Here is a 12,238-nt window from a genome sequence, read left to right on the forward strand (position 1 = left end):
AAAGGCATGAAAAGCCAAAAAATAAATCTTAAAAAAAGTATTTTTTAACTTCTGCTGGCTTAAAAGAAACAAAAACACTCCTCCACATGGTTTTACTCTTGGGTTTGTTTTCATAAGGTGCACTTGAATCGCTTCATGCATCAACAGATTAACTCTGAAATTAGTCACATTCATGCATCTCTGCTCTGCAGGTTTAATTCTAATGGAATAAAAACTAGTAAACACTTTGAAGAGCATTTCCAAAGCAAGCTTTGAAAGGCTGGCTTCTTTTTAAGGGAAACACTCAGCCCTCATGCATAGAAATGAAGGAGCAAGAGAGAGAGAGGGGTGCTTTTCCCTTTTCATAGATTAGTGAGAGCCTAATCTCATTAAAGTGCCCAGCAGTGAACATGCCGTCCACTCCGCCCAGCCCTGTAATCAGCCTGAGACACACGGCTCATCTCAGATGGACCGCGGACTGGCCTGGCAGCTGGTCCGCTCACACACGGGCCCGGCCCTCATTCATACCAGGAAGTAGAAGCAGGAGGAAGATGAAAGCCTGCAGCCGAGGGTGTGGAAACTGAGCCTCTGGCCAGGTAGGGGAGGCTGTGTAATTACAGAGCTGTTAGGGATAGGGTTGTTAACTGGAGAGGCCGGGGGGTAGGGGGGGGGACAGGCTAATTGCCAGAAGGATTATCCCCTCCCCTTCTCTCCCTCCCTTCCCCCAACAATTATTACCTTGACTGCGTTAACTGTGCAAACAGGTGCACACAAACAAGCCTGCAAACAGGTTGAGGTAATCTGAGGCTGCCCAGAAGCACGCACAACAATGCACAGCGGTGGACAAAGTACACAACTGCATTACTAAAGTCAAATTCTAGATTATTACAACCAAACATTACTCCAGTACATGGTGAGAGTTGTACAGTCCCATTGCTGCTGGTGCTAAAGCACTGGGGTACTCAAGTAATCAAACCACTTAAAAAACTCAAACACTGTTGTATTTTCACAATGAATGAGTGCAGCGACCCTGGAGCCCACTGTAAACTTTTTAAACTTTTTAAAGCTCTGTTCAGGTCAGGGGTTAGCTTTTGACGACTTCCAGGTAAGATTTCCTTTTCCATGTAGTGTTTACATCTTCAGTGTTAAGGCTGTCATTCCTCTTATTCTCTGAGTAGCATTGTCATCTGATGAGTTCCACAGTAAATAAAGTCTGGCACACTACAAGAAAATTATGCCAATTTTTGTTCTGATTACCCCCTTCCAACCAAAGTCAGCAAAGGCTCATATATCGGCTGCTCCTTAAGATTATCTTGACGTATTATCCGGTGATATGAGGTGTGTTAAAAGTGAGATTACAAGTATTGATCAAATCTTGCAATCATAAATCCTGTTGTGGGGGAAACACAGCAAGGACAGCGAGCAGGCATAAGCAGGACTGTTAACGTGGGATGGAATGAAAGCCAATATGGAAAAAGCTGACCATAGGAGGAAGCACAACAAACAGCCATGACAATGATAGTAAACATGAAGGAAAAAGTTAAATCAACGGTGCAAATAGAGGACTAACTTGTTGATTTGTGTTTATAGAAGTCTTTAAACAACATGTCCTTGTGAAACATTACACAAACTGAAAAGGAGAGGAGCTTGACCTAAATTGCTACTGCAGTGGAAGTAGCAGGTTGCTAACAGCTAGCTTTCTTTTACTCTAAAGTCACATTCAAGACAGACTGGCTGCAGACTATACATCTCTGATGGCCTCTCTTACAGGCAGTTGGTTTGAGATGCTTTATATTTCAGAACAGAAACACAAACTAAAACTTTTAAATAGAATTGGATTCCCCTGGATGTCCTAACCCTCCTAAGGGTTAGGACATCAAAAGTTAAAAGTAAAAAAAAAAAACTTGATTATACAACATTTAATAAAGCTGAGTAAACAATCTTCTTACAGGAAAAAAAGTTTGTCCTCCATGAAAACAACCTTCCACGCCAAGCATAGCTTATGTAGCTCTGTTGCAGCTTAAGCTACATAGATAACAATGCTACATGAATAACAATGCTTACTAAGAAGAGCTTTAGCTAACTTAGCTAATGTGGCTAAAGCTAATCTCAAGTTGCTAAAGCTGCTGTGTAAGCCACAAATCTATGTTATCTACGCAGCTACATTAGCTTTAGCTGCAATTGCTGATTGCTGAAGCTCATGTTGCCAAAGGTAACTTAGCTATAGATAAAGAAGCTACATAGCTATGTATCTATGTCACTAACATAGTAAATGAAGCTAAAGCTAAGCTCACAAAGCAGCGATGTAAGCTATGCATCAATGTTATCTATGTAGCTAAGATCGCTTTAGTTACGTTGCTAAAGCTCATGTTGCAAAATCTTACTTAGCTATATATAACAAAGCTATGTAGCTATGTATCTGTGTAGCTAATAATATAGCTGAAGCTAAGCTGACAAAGCAATTTTGTAAGCTACGTAAGTACGTTATCTATGTTGCTATGGTAGCTTTTTGTTTTTATGTATGTTTCCTATGTTTGCTAAAGCTCACATTGCTACATTGGCTTATGTTCTAACATTAATTATGTAGCTAGCATAGCTATATTAGCTTAAACTAATGAAGTTAAAGTTAGCCACCTTTCATGTAGCTATTTTACTGCTTTTACATTGTGAGGTCTCTTACTCTCTCTCTTTCCCTGGTTTTTGACTCTAATCACTGTCCTGTACCTCTGGTGAAAGCATAAAAGCCCAAAAATAAATCTTTAAAAAGAATTTATGGGTGTGTCTTGTAATAAAAGTGCAAAGAATTCTTCCCTTCAAAAACCTCAACTTCAGGGAAAAAGAAGAAAAAGGCAAGGTTTCTACAATTCTCCATTTAATTTGTGCTTAAATTGATTTCCTGTCTCCTGTAGCAACTCTTCCTGTTCCTCCTGGAGGAGCAGCGAGGAGACGGCGCATCTCAGCCAGGCTTCATCAGTGCAGAACAGCTGCTACTGGAGCTGAAGGCTGGAGGGATCCAGCTGGAGCAGGAGGCCGCCGTCAGGCTGGAGCTGCAGCACATTCCTCCCTTAGATCTGCTGGACTTCCTGGCCTACCTGCCCCTCTTCATGCTTATTCATAAGTCGGTCATCTCCAACCCTCTGGATAGCTCCAGCAATATCTGAACTCAGTCAGTGATGCACCGAGTAGCTCAGGTATCTGCATCACTGTCAGTCAAGTTCACCCCCTTCTAACATTCTTCTAAAATATTCATGAGAGAAAAACTGCAACATTAGATTTTTTTTTTAAGTGAAGGGGGTCTGAATACTTTCTTAATACAGTGTAAAATGCTTGAGACATGATCTGAAAGCGAACATGAGGATTAACACTCCTGTCATAAAAGTTTTCACAGAGCTGTCTGTGGTCCTGAAACACTCTCCAGTAATGCATAGGCACATTTTTCTGACTTTGAAAAGTCTTGAATGTTAGTTTCTCAAAGCCTCAAGACACCACAGCTCTATTTTATTTATTGCATCAGATAAAATCTCCAAACTCCTCTACCAACGATCCAGAACGTGCTGCCTAAGAGGCAGAGTTCATGTAAACGCTCTGATGCAACAGCCTCGTATTGTTCTCCATTAAAAAAAACAATATTTGAACAGAGATATGCGCCCAGACTTTTGTCCTCCTCTATCCAACTTCATCAACACTGATGAATGATATTCAATGAGATATTCATCTAATATAGTTTGAGCCATTGTTTCGCCTCAGCTTTGCCAATTAGATATGGCCGTGCTCTCCTGCAGCTCATACACGCTTGACAGACCGCCGAGGAGGGGAACATAATGGACTGTGACAGGCTGCTAAACCACGACTGTTAGAGCGGGGACGTCCTGTAAGCAGCATATGTCCTCATGGAAAACATTTTTAAAAAGAAAAACTGTCAAAAGTACACCTCTGATGAACATTCTTCAATTCTACTGTAAATGACAAAACTTTGGAGTTACTCTAATGTCAAAGTTCTGATATATTGAACTTTTATTAAGCCGAGTGGGTCCAGTTTAGATCAGAGATGGTTTTAACTTTGAAGACTTGGCCAAGAATAATAACACAACTCCAACACAATCAGTCAAAGTCTTACTATCAACATTAGGGCTGTCGACGATTTTTTATGGCATTTAATAACATTTTTAACTGCATATTTCAAATTTCACGCTTCAAAAATATTATTTTTAACTCAGCTGTGCTGCTGCACCAGTGTGTTCTCAAACGATGTCTCAGAGCAGTGGTTCCAAACCTGGGGTCTGGGACCCCTAAGGAGAATGCCAAAGATCTCAGGGAGGATGTGAGGCTTTTCTGCTTTTAGGTTGTAACTTTTACATTTGCACACATTAAGTTAAATCATGATAAACATGAAAAAATTCATTTTTTATGATAATATCAATGAAACAATTAATTGGATGTTACTTGTGACAACAGTATCTTATACTTTTTCGTTTGGTCTTACGGGGCAGGGGGGCTCTTATTTTCTTTGATACAAGTAAGGGGGCTCTGAGGAAAACTCATTGGGAACCACTGACATAGAGATAAGAGATAGCTTCAAAGTGTCTATTCTGTCACAACAGTGTTTAACACTGTCATACAGTTAGAAATCTGCAGGGCTGGGGAGCAGGTGGCCTAGTGGTTAAAGGCACTCCCCACGTACGCAGGCGGTGCGGGTTCAAATCCGGCCTGAGGCCCTTTACCGCATGTCTCTCCCCCACTCTTGACCCTGTTTCCGATTCTATCCACTGTCCTCCTCTATCTAATAAAGGCACAAAAAAGCCCCAAAATAAATCTTAAAAAAAAAAAAAGAAAAGAAATCTGCAGGACTGCATGTACAAAATGACTCGCTGAAGTCCAATGATCCTGGGTGAATGTGATAGCATTTGTACTTTTCAGGAGTTCACTTTTAGTTGCTTTCTTTATATAGATAACCCAGTTAAGGCTAACAATCAGGCTTCAAACTGTTCTTTTTATGTTTTATTTGAAATTTATATTGTCTTAAGCTGAGCTAATTGCTGTTTGGAAAAAAAACATGCTTTTATTTTGAAAGGAAATGGGATAAAACTTGTAGATAATGACATTAGCTTTCCATACAGCTACTGCCTTTCTTTGGATTGATGAGCCAGCATCCATCCATCTTCTTACACTTAACCGGGGCCGGGTCGCGGTGGTAGCAGGCTAAGCAAGTCCACCCAGATGTTCCTTTTCCAAGCGCCTCATGGGATCTCGAGGCATTCTCAGACCAGACAGGATGCAATCCCTCCTTCACTCTGGGTCATCCCTGAGGTCTCCTCCCAGTAGGACGTGCCCGGAATACCTCCACAGGGAGGCAACCAGCAGGCATCCTGATGCCCGAACCACCAGCGGCTCTACTCGTAGCTCACCCTCTCTCTAAGGCTGAGCCCTGCCACCCTCCGGAGAAAACTCATTTCGGCCACTTGTTGCCATGATCTCATTCTTTCGGTCATGACCCAGAGTTCATGACCATCGCTGAGGGTTGGGAGGTAGATCAAGCGGTAAATTGAGAGCTTTGCCCCTCGGCTCAGCTCCCTCCTCACTACAACAGTCCAGCACAACGCCTGCAGCACTGCTGATGCTGCGCCAATCCACCTGTCAATCTTACACTCCCTTTTACTCGTGAACAAGACCCCAGATACTTGAACTCTTTCACTTGGGACTCACTCCCCATTGGAGGGAGCAATCCACCGTTTTCTGGCAGAGAACCATTGCCTCGAATTCGGAGGTGCTGACTCTCATCCCAACTGCTTCACACTCAGATGCAAACCATCTGAAGTCAGCATAAACAGCTAAATTGAATATTTAAAAAGTTTATTTTATTATATTACAAGGTATGATGGATGCTTAGAGAGGTAGAATCTAGCTGCAGCCCTGCTACAGTAGTTTACTACGTGGCCTACCATATGGTGTTTCTATCTTTTGTTTGTCATAGCAGACCAAGTAAATACCAGAAACTGTATTTATTTATTGCAAGAATCTTAGAGTCGAGGGCTGCCATGCAGGGGTGGACTGGTAATCTGTTGCTCTCTGTGGCTGGTAAGATTTTTTTTTTTTTTTTTTTGTCTGTTCTACTTGAGCATTGACATTTTTTCACCATGTTCACCTCTGACAAAGATATCCCAATGTGGTTTTAATTGTTGCATGTTGCAGTTTGGAGCTTAGATGGAATAAAACAAACATTTTTGAAAAGCACAATGTCACAGATGGTCACGTTATATTTTACTTTGCTGTCCTGTGAAGTATTTACATTGGATTTACCTTGTTATCTAAGGAAAACCAGCTTTGGTGTCATGAGAAGAAGGGATAAAGATTTGATATCTTGTCAAAATGACCAAAATGTATTTGTTTTCACAGGAAAACCAAGTTAGATGTATACATGTATGTCCACTTAGGACTTTTGTGACCCACAGGAAGCAGCTCTGTAGCCCACTTTAAAGTCCTGATTCAGCGGTTGACAACCACCAGTAACTGGATTTCACTCCATACTGAATTTTTACCTTTATTAGGAGTCAAATATGAAATCTGTTTCCACATGATGTCTCTTATTCTTCCCCTTTTCCTCTAATAGAGGGGTTCTCAACCTTTTCAGCCTGCGACCCCCAAAATAAAGGTGCCAGAGACCGGGGACCCCCACTGTACCTGGAGGTGGCTAAACACAGCCATGAACATTCAAGAATAGTCATGTGGAGAAATGGCCGCCCATTAGTGGGGAAAAATGGGAGAGCTTTCTGGGGCCCAGCCAAACTGGGTGCCAGCAAAATCATGGTCCATTGTAAAGTTAATCTGTGGTATTTTATATTTAACTGAATAATAACCACTCCTATCAAAGAAACACATTTTAATTTGTTTGTGTAGTAAGTAGCCCTCTTAAAAAGTTTTGTTAAAAACAGAATTAAAATACATGAAGAATAGCTAAAATGTGTTAATAATGGCAAAAAAAATGGTGGGAAAGGTGGTGAAACTGGATTTTAAAAGTAGCAGAAATGGGTTAGAAATGCCAAAAATTAGATAAAAGTGGCAAAAATAACTAAAAAATTGCAAAAAATGGGCATATTAAGTGGTAAAAGGGGATTAAAATGTGGCTAAAATGGCATTAAAGTGGCAAAAAATAGGTGGAAATCTGGTGAAATTGGATGAAAATTGATATAAACTGGCAAAAAGGGTTAGCTGGGGCAGAAATAGTCAGAAACTAGCAAAATTGGGCGTATCAAATTGTGAAATGTGGCTTAAAAAGTAGTAAAAGGGGTTAATAGTGGCAATAATGCATCAACAGAGCCAACAATAGGCAGAGTGGCAAGATTTAGTTTAGAAGTGGCAAAAACAGGCAGAAAGAAAGTGGTGGAAAGGGTTTAAAATGGACAAAAAAAAGGGTTTTAAGTTGCAAAAATGTGTTAAAATTGGAAAGATTGGGGGGGAGTGATAAAAATTGGTTATAATTAGGCAAAATTGGCATAAAGAGGCAACAGTGTAATTCAATAATGTTCTTAGTTTTTTGGAGGCATCTGGAGACCCCCTCTCAGAGTCTCGCAATCCCCAATGGGATCCTGACCCCAAGGTTGAGAATCCCTGTTCTGATTAATCTGGAAAAAAAACTGACATAACTCAGCTTTGCAGACTGTTAACTTAATTCTACATGGAAATTTGAGGTGTTTACACATAACTTAGAAAAAACACGTCTTATATTTTTCAAAGTGGAAATACTGAGGTACCAGCAGCTAGGTTGTGCCGTATGTGGAGAAACTGTGAGAGGCTGGAAACTGTAGTCCTTCAAGCAGGCAGCTGGATTCAACTCAGACTTGTAGCTCCTTCCCTGTATGCCATTTGCTTTCTCTCCATGTTGCCTGCTCTACCCACTGTCCTATCTGTAATAAAAGCATTTTTATTCTCATTAATCTACAAACAGAATTATGGACATTTTTTGCAAATTCCCTAGAAATAAACAACTAAGATATCACATTGATATTTTCACCAATCTAGGCTTAATAGCACCGTGGCTGGACGGACGATTCTCTTTGGAGCAAAACACATTAAGTTTGCAAAAAATTCCTCACGAAAGCCAAGTGGCTTTTGTGTGTTTTGCATCGGGGGGGAGTCATCCGTCTGCCATAAAGCCCAGATCAGTGGAGGGCTGCAATGATGGTTGTCCTTCTGGAACTTTGTCCCATCTCCATAGATCTCTGGAGCTCAATCAGAGTGACCATCAGGTTCTCGGTCTCCTCTCTTACAAAGGCCGGCTGGGCAACCAGCTCTCGGAATAGTCCCGGTTGTGCCAAACTTCTTCTTTTGGAGGATTATGGCGGCCACTGTGCTCTTTGGAACCTTCAGTACAGCCTTGCATCAATCCTGTCTCTGAGCTCCGCAGGCAGTCCTTTGACCTCATGGCTTGGTTTTTGCTCTGATATGCATTGTCACATGTGAGGCCTTCAATAGAGAGGTGTGTGCCTTTCCAAATCATGTCTTATCGATTTAATTGACCACTGATGGACTCCATTCAAGGTGGAAACATCTTAGCAAAGATCCAGAGAAGTGGGAGGAACCTAATCTACATTTAAAGTGTTTTTGTAAAGGGTCTGAATATTTATTTCATTTTGGTATTTCAGTTTTTTTCTTTTGAATAAATCTGCTAAAATTCTGTTTTCACTGTGCCATGATGGGACACTGAGTGTAGATTAATTGCAGCATGAGGCTGCAACATTCCTGCATCTTTATGATTGAAAAGGCAATTCTAAACCCTTTTTACAGTCCAGATCTCCCTCTACTAGAAGTCTTGTCAGACTGCGTTCTGGGCTGTCAGCTCTGTTCATTTCTCAATGGACCCTCCACCCCCCTCTCAAGGCCCCCTGGTGGCCCATGAACCCTCCTTTGAGAATGACTGCTGTGGCGCACGCTCATCTTGCACAATGAACCTGAACTATCACGTTTTTATAGAAAAACGCTTCTCTTAAAATTAAGTTTATATTCAAAGTGAAACATTTTGATCCCTTATATAAAAAGTATTTTTCAGGGTTTATAAAATGGCGAAGAAGAAGGAGCCAGAGCCTCAAACACACTGAGGCACACACACATTCAGACAGAGGCTTTCTTCCCCTCCAGGTGCTGGCTGTGTTCAGCGGCATGCTGCTGTCAGGAGGCACACGCCATCAGCCAATTCAGCTCCGTGTCCCCACTCGACCACCCGACAGACTCCATTCACTCATTACAGCAGACACGCGCCCGGCTGCAGCCTCAGTCCTACCTGTCAAACTTCGTTTTACACAAACACGAGCTCCACCTACAAACCTTTTGGTGATGGCTGTAGTGTAACTACACCAGAGGCGTTGCCTCCATCTGCTGATTTTAGAGACTGGCGTCGTTTTTATCAGGGATTGGCTTGTTTTTCATAGTTGGGAGGGAACTTAAAAAGCGTCAGCTTTACTGCTTTATCCAACTTTCGGACTACTCGTGTGCCCAAACTTCATGTAAACGCAACATAAATCTTGTTTACATTTTTACGCGTGAAGAAGTTTGACGCACAGAGAAGTTGTTTGTTGATATTATTTCAGTATTTACAGGTGTTTATTCCCTTTAAGATCAGAACTCATCAGTGCGTGTATGGCACAACTGCAGGTCAAATAACGCTCATATGGAAATGCGCATTTTACGCGCTGTGCCCCAAATTTTATTTATCGCGCTTGCGCAGTATGGAGCATTTATCTTAAATAACGGTCCAATATCATCATAAATAATGTTCAGAGTAGGGCAGTGAACATTCAGCTAACTGATCTGTGACTTTTTTTCTGCTTTAAAAAAGGCGAGAGGGAAGCTTTACTGTGCGTAAAACGTGCGTAAAAGCACGCTTTTTCTGCATCTTGTGGTTATTTCTCCATTATTCCACCCCCCAGACTACATTTTAAGCTTCCCCTCTTTTAAAAACATCCCATAATAAGACATGACATGAGGAATAATTCAGTAGCAAATCATTTTATTTTGGATCGAGTGTAGAAAATATGGTTATAAGACTTCTTTTATGTGAAGACAAACATAGAGCTGGCAGTGTAGAGACAATGCATGGCCATTGCGCTCTGTTTGGACAGTAGCTGCATAAGTTTTGATCATCGTGAACATGACATTTGAATGCAATAACATGGTTTTGCTATTAAATAAGACACATCGGTGCTATAGAATAAAAAGGCGGAGTGTCAAACTCCTTCTGGAAACCTCATGAACAGAAGAGCCAGAGAATAATAGACTACACGTCTACAGAGGCAGGAGGTATAGAAGCAACTTCAATATATAGACAAAATATATACAAAAGGATGTGTACAAAACATCTATAAATCTCTTACATACAAAAATATCTTAATATATTTCAAAAAAAGCGTTCGATATAGAATTTCATAGAATAATCCGCGACTTGGAAGCATTTCAGAGAGGTTTAACCAAAGGTTTGCTGTTCTGTGATTGGGTTTAGCATAGTTGAAGAGCAACGTATTAAATAATGTTTTTAATGTGCTGCTGAAGAGCGTGAATTCACTTTTAGGTTTGTTTTTTTAAAACATGGGCAAATGCTCAGAAGTTTGGATTCCCACGCTGTCAGGAGACCCGTCTTCCTTTAATCCTTTGGCGCTGATCTCTGGCCTCACCTCCCCAGAAGTTTTCAGGGCTGTAAGGCCGAGTCTGTCTGTCTGTCTTTGAGTCAGTCTGGGAGGACTGGGCGTTCAGGACGCGGGGCCAAAACGCGCTTACAGTGCGTCTTGTTGTTGAGGACCACCACCAGCCTCCTCCGGGACCATCCCAAGCGCACTACAACAGTTAAATGAGTTGATCCATACTCCTGTGGAAAGAGGAGGGAAGGACATGTTAGTTCCACTGTCAGAGTCTTGGTCGTGAATGTTTTATCTTTAAAGGTAGAAGCTGACGTCTTTGATTCGCTCTTACCTCATACAGATGCTCAGAACCAGTTGGTGAAGTCCAGCAGCTCCTGCTCCTCTGGACTCAGAGGGTCGTATGATCCCTCATCTGATGAGTAAGAGGACACCGGCGACCCCGCCATGGAGTTCATGTCAGCTGAGTATCCCTGCGACATGGTGGGTGAGAGGACCCCAGACTGAAACGCCGCGCTCACCGCGTCATGCTCGTCCAGCAGCTGCTGCAGGGCGCGGATGTACTCCACCGCAGAGCGCAGCGTCTCCACTTTGCTCATCTTCTTGTTAGCGGCTCCGTTTGGCACGTGCTCCCTTAGGGTTGCGAAGCCGTTGTTGACCAGTTTGACTCGGTTCCGCTCCCTCTCGTTCCTCCGGGCCACAGCGTGCGGCTGCTGCTGAGGGAGGCTGTACCCGAAGCCTGCAAAGTTGAGCCTCCTCTTGCAGCGCAGCAGCTCCGGGGAGGAGGAGCGCTGCCTCTTGGGCTGCTTGGACGCAGACTTCGCGCTCTGGCTGCTGCCGCTCGGGCTCAGCTGGATGCTCTGCGCGGCGGCGGCGGAGAAGAAGCACGCTGGTGGAAGGAGCTGCTGCTGGCTGACGTTAATTTCCATCTTGGCTGTGAGGTCCATCCTCTCGAATTAAAAAACAAACTGATAAAGAATCACAAAGTCTCGAGGCGGTGCGTCCCGCTCGTGCCGTTCACGTGTTGTGGTCGCTTGATGCGCACTTGTTTCAGTGGGGGCAGTCCCTAGGCTGCTGCCTCGCGCGCTCCTCAAAGCTCTACTGAGTCCTCGAGGAGAGACGCCACTGCTTTTCAATCCGTGTGGATGGGGGACTGGCCACGCCCTCCAGTCGCGTGGATTCACCTTAGGCTCCTGCCCCGGTGCAGCGCGCCGGACGCGTGCCACTTGAAGCACTAAACAAACAGTCAGTGGTGAGTTTTTTTCTTTCTATCTGTCACGAGTGTCAGAGAGGTGAGCAGAGAGGAAAGTTTGAGCACAGAGGTGAACCAACCAGGACAACACGTTGATGGCAATCTCCGTGCGTAAAGAGCAAAATAAGACTTAAGCGCTTTGTTCCTTAAACTCACAGATGTTACAGGAGTTTAAGTCTCCAAGTTGGTACCCATGTTTGCGCACAAACTTCATTAAATTGTCATTTTTATCTAGATTGGTTAAAAGGGCAGCATCAGACTGTCTTTGAGGCAAACGCTGGGAACTTTGAAGCGCTCAACAAAAAGACCTTTACGCAGAAATTACCCTTTAATGCATAGAAGTTTCTATACTTTATAACATAAGGGATACTAGCAGCATTCTTTC

The 12,238-nt window shown here is 42.8% G+C and overlaps 2 protein-coding genes across 2 annotated transcripts in view; one reads left to right on the plus strand and one right to left on the minus strand.

Moving 5' to 3' along the window:
- LOC121505638 overlaps positions 1–3,706 on the plus strand; it is a 93,411-nt gene extending 89,705 nt beyond the window's left edge. The window contains exon 15 of the mRNA XM_041781106.1: positions 2,889–3,706. Coding sequence (XP_041637040.1) covers positions 2,889–3,140 — 252 coding nt within the window. The 3' untranslated portion in view covers positions 3,141–3,706. The remainder of the gene's footprint in view (positions 1–2,888) is intronic.
- Positions 3,707–10,146: 6,440 nt separating this feature from the next.
- On the minus strand, positions 10,147–11,725 carry ascl1a (achaete-scute family bHLH transcription factor 1a). Its single transcript, XM_041781169.1, has 2 exons — positions 10,936–11,725; positions 10,147–10,831 (listed from the first exon to the last, which is right to left on the minus strand). Exon 1 carries the CDS (start codon positions 11,546–11,548, stop codon positions 10,949–10,951), a length of 600 nt encoding a protein of 199 aa, XP_041637103.1. The 5' UTR covers positions 11,549–11,725; the 3' UTR covers positions 10,147–10,831; positions 10,936–10,948.
- Positions 11,726–12,238: the final 513 nt, after the last annotated feature.

This window comes from Cheilinus undulatus, linkage group 23, assembly GCF_018320785.1.
Source record: "Cheilinus undulatus linkage group 23, ASM1832078v1, whole genome shotgun sequence".
NCBI lineage: Eukaryota > Metazoa > Chordata > Actinopteri > Labriformes > Labridae > Cheilinus > Cheilinus undulatus.

Coding starts and splice junctions, on each gene's coding strand:
- ascl1a (XM_041781169.1), bottom strand. CDS start 11,548: ATGGACCTCACAGCCAAGATGGAAATTAACGTCAGCCAGCAGCAGCTC.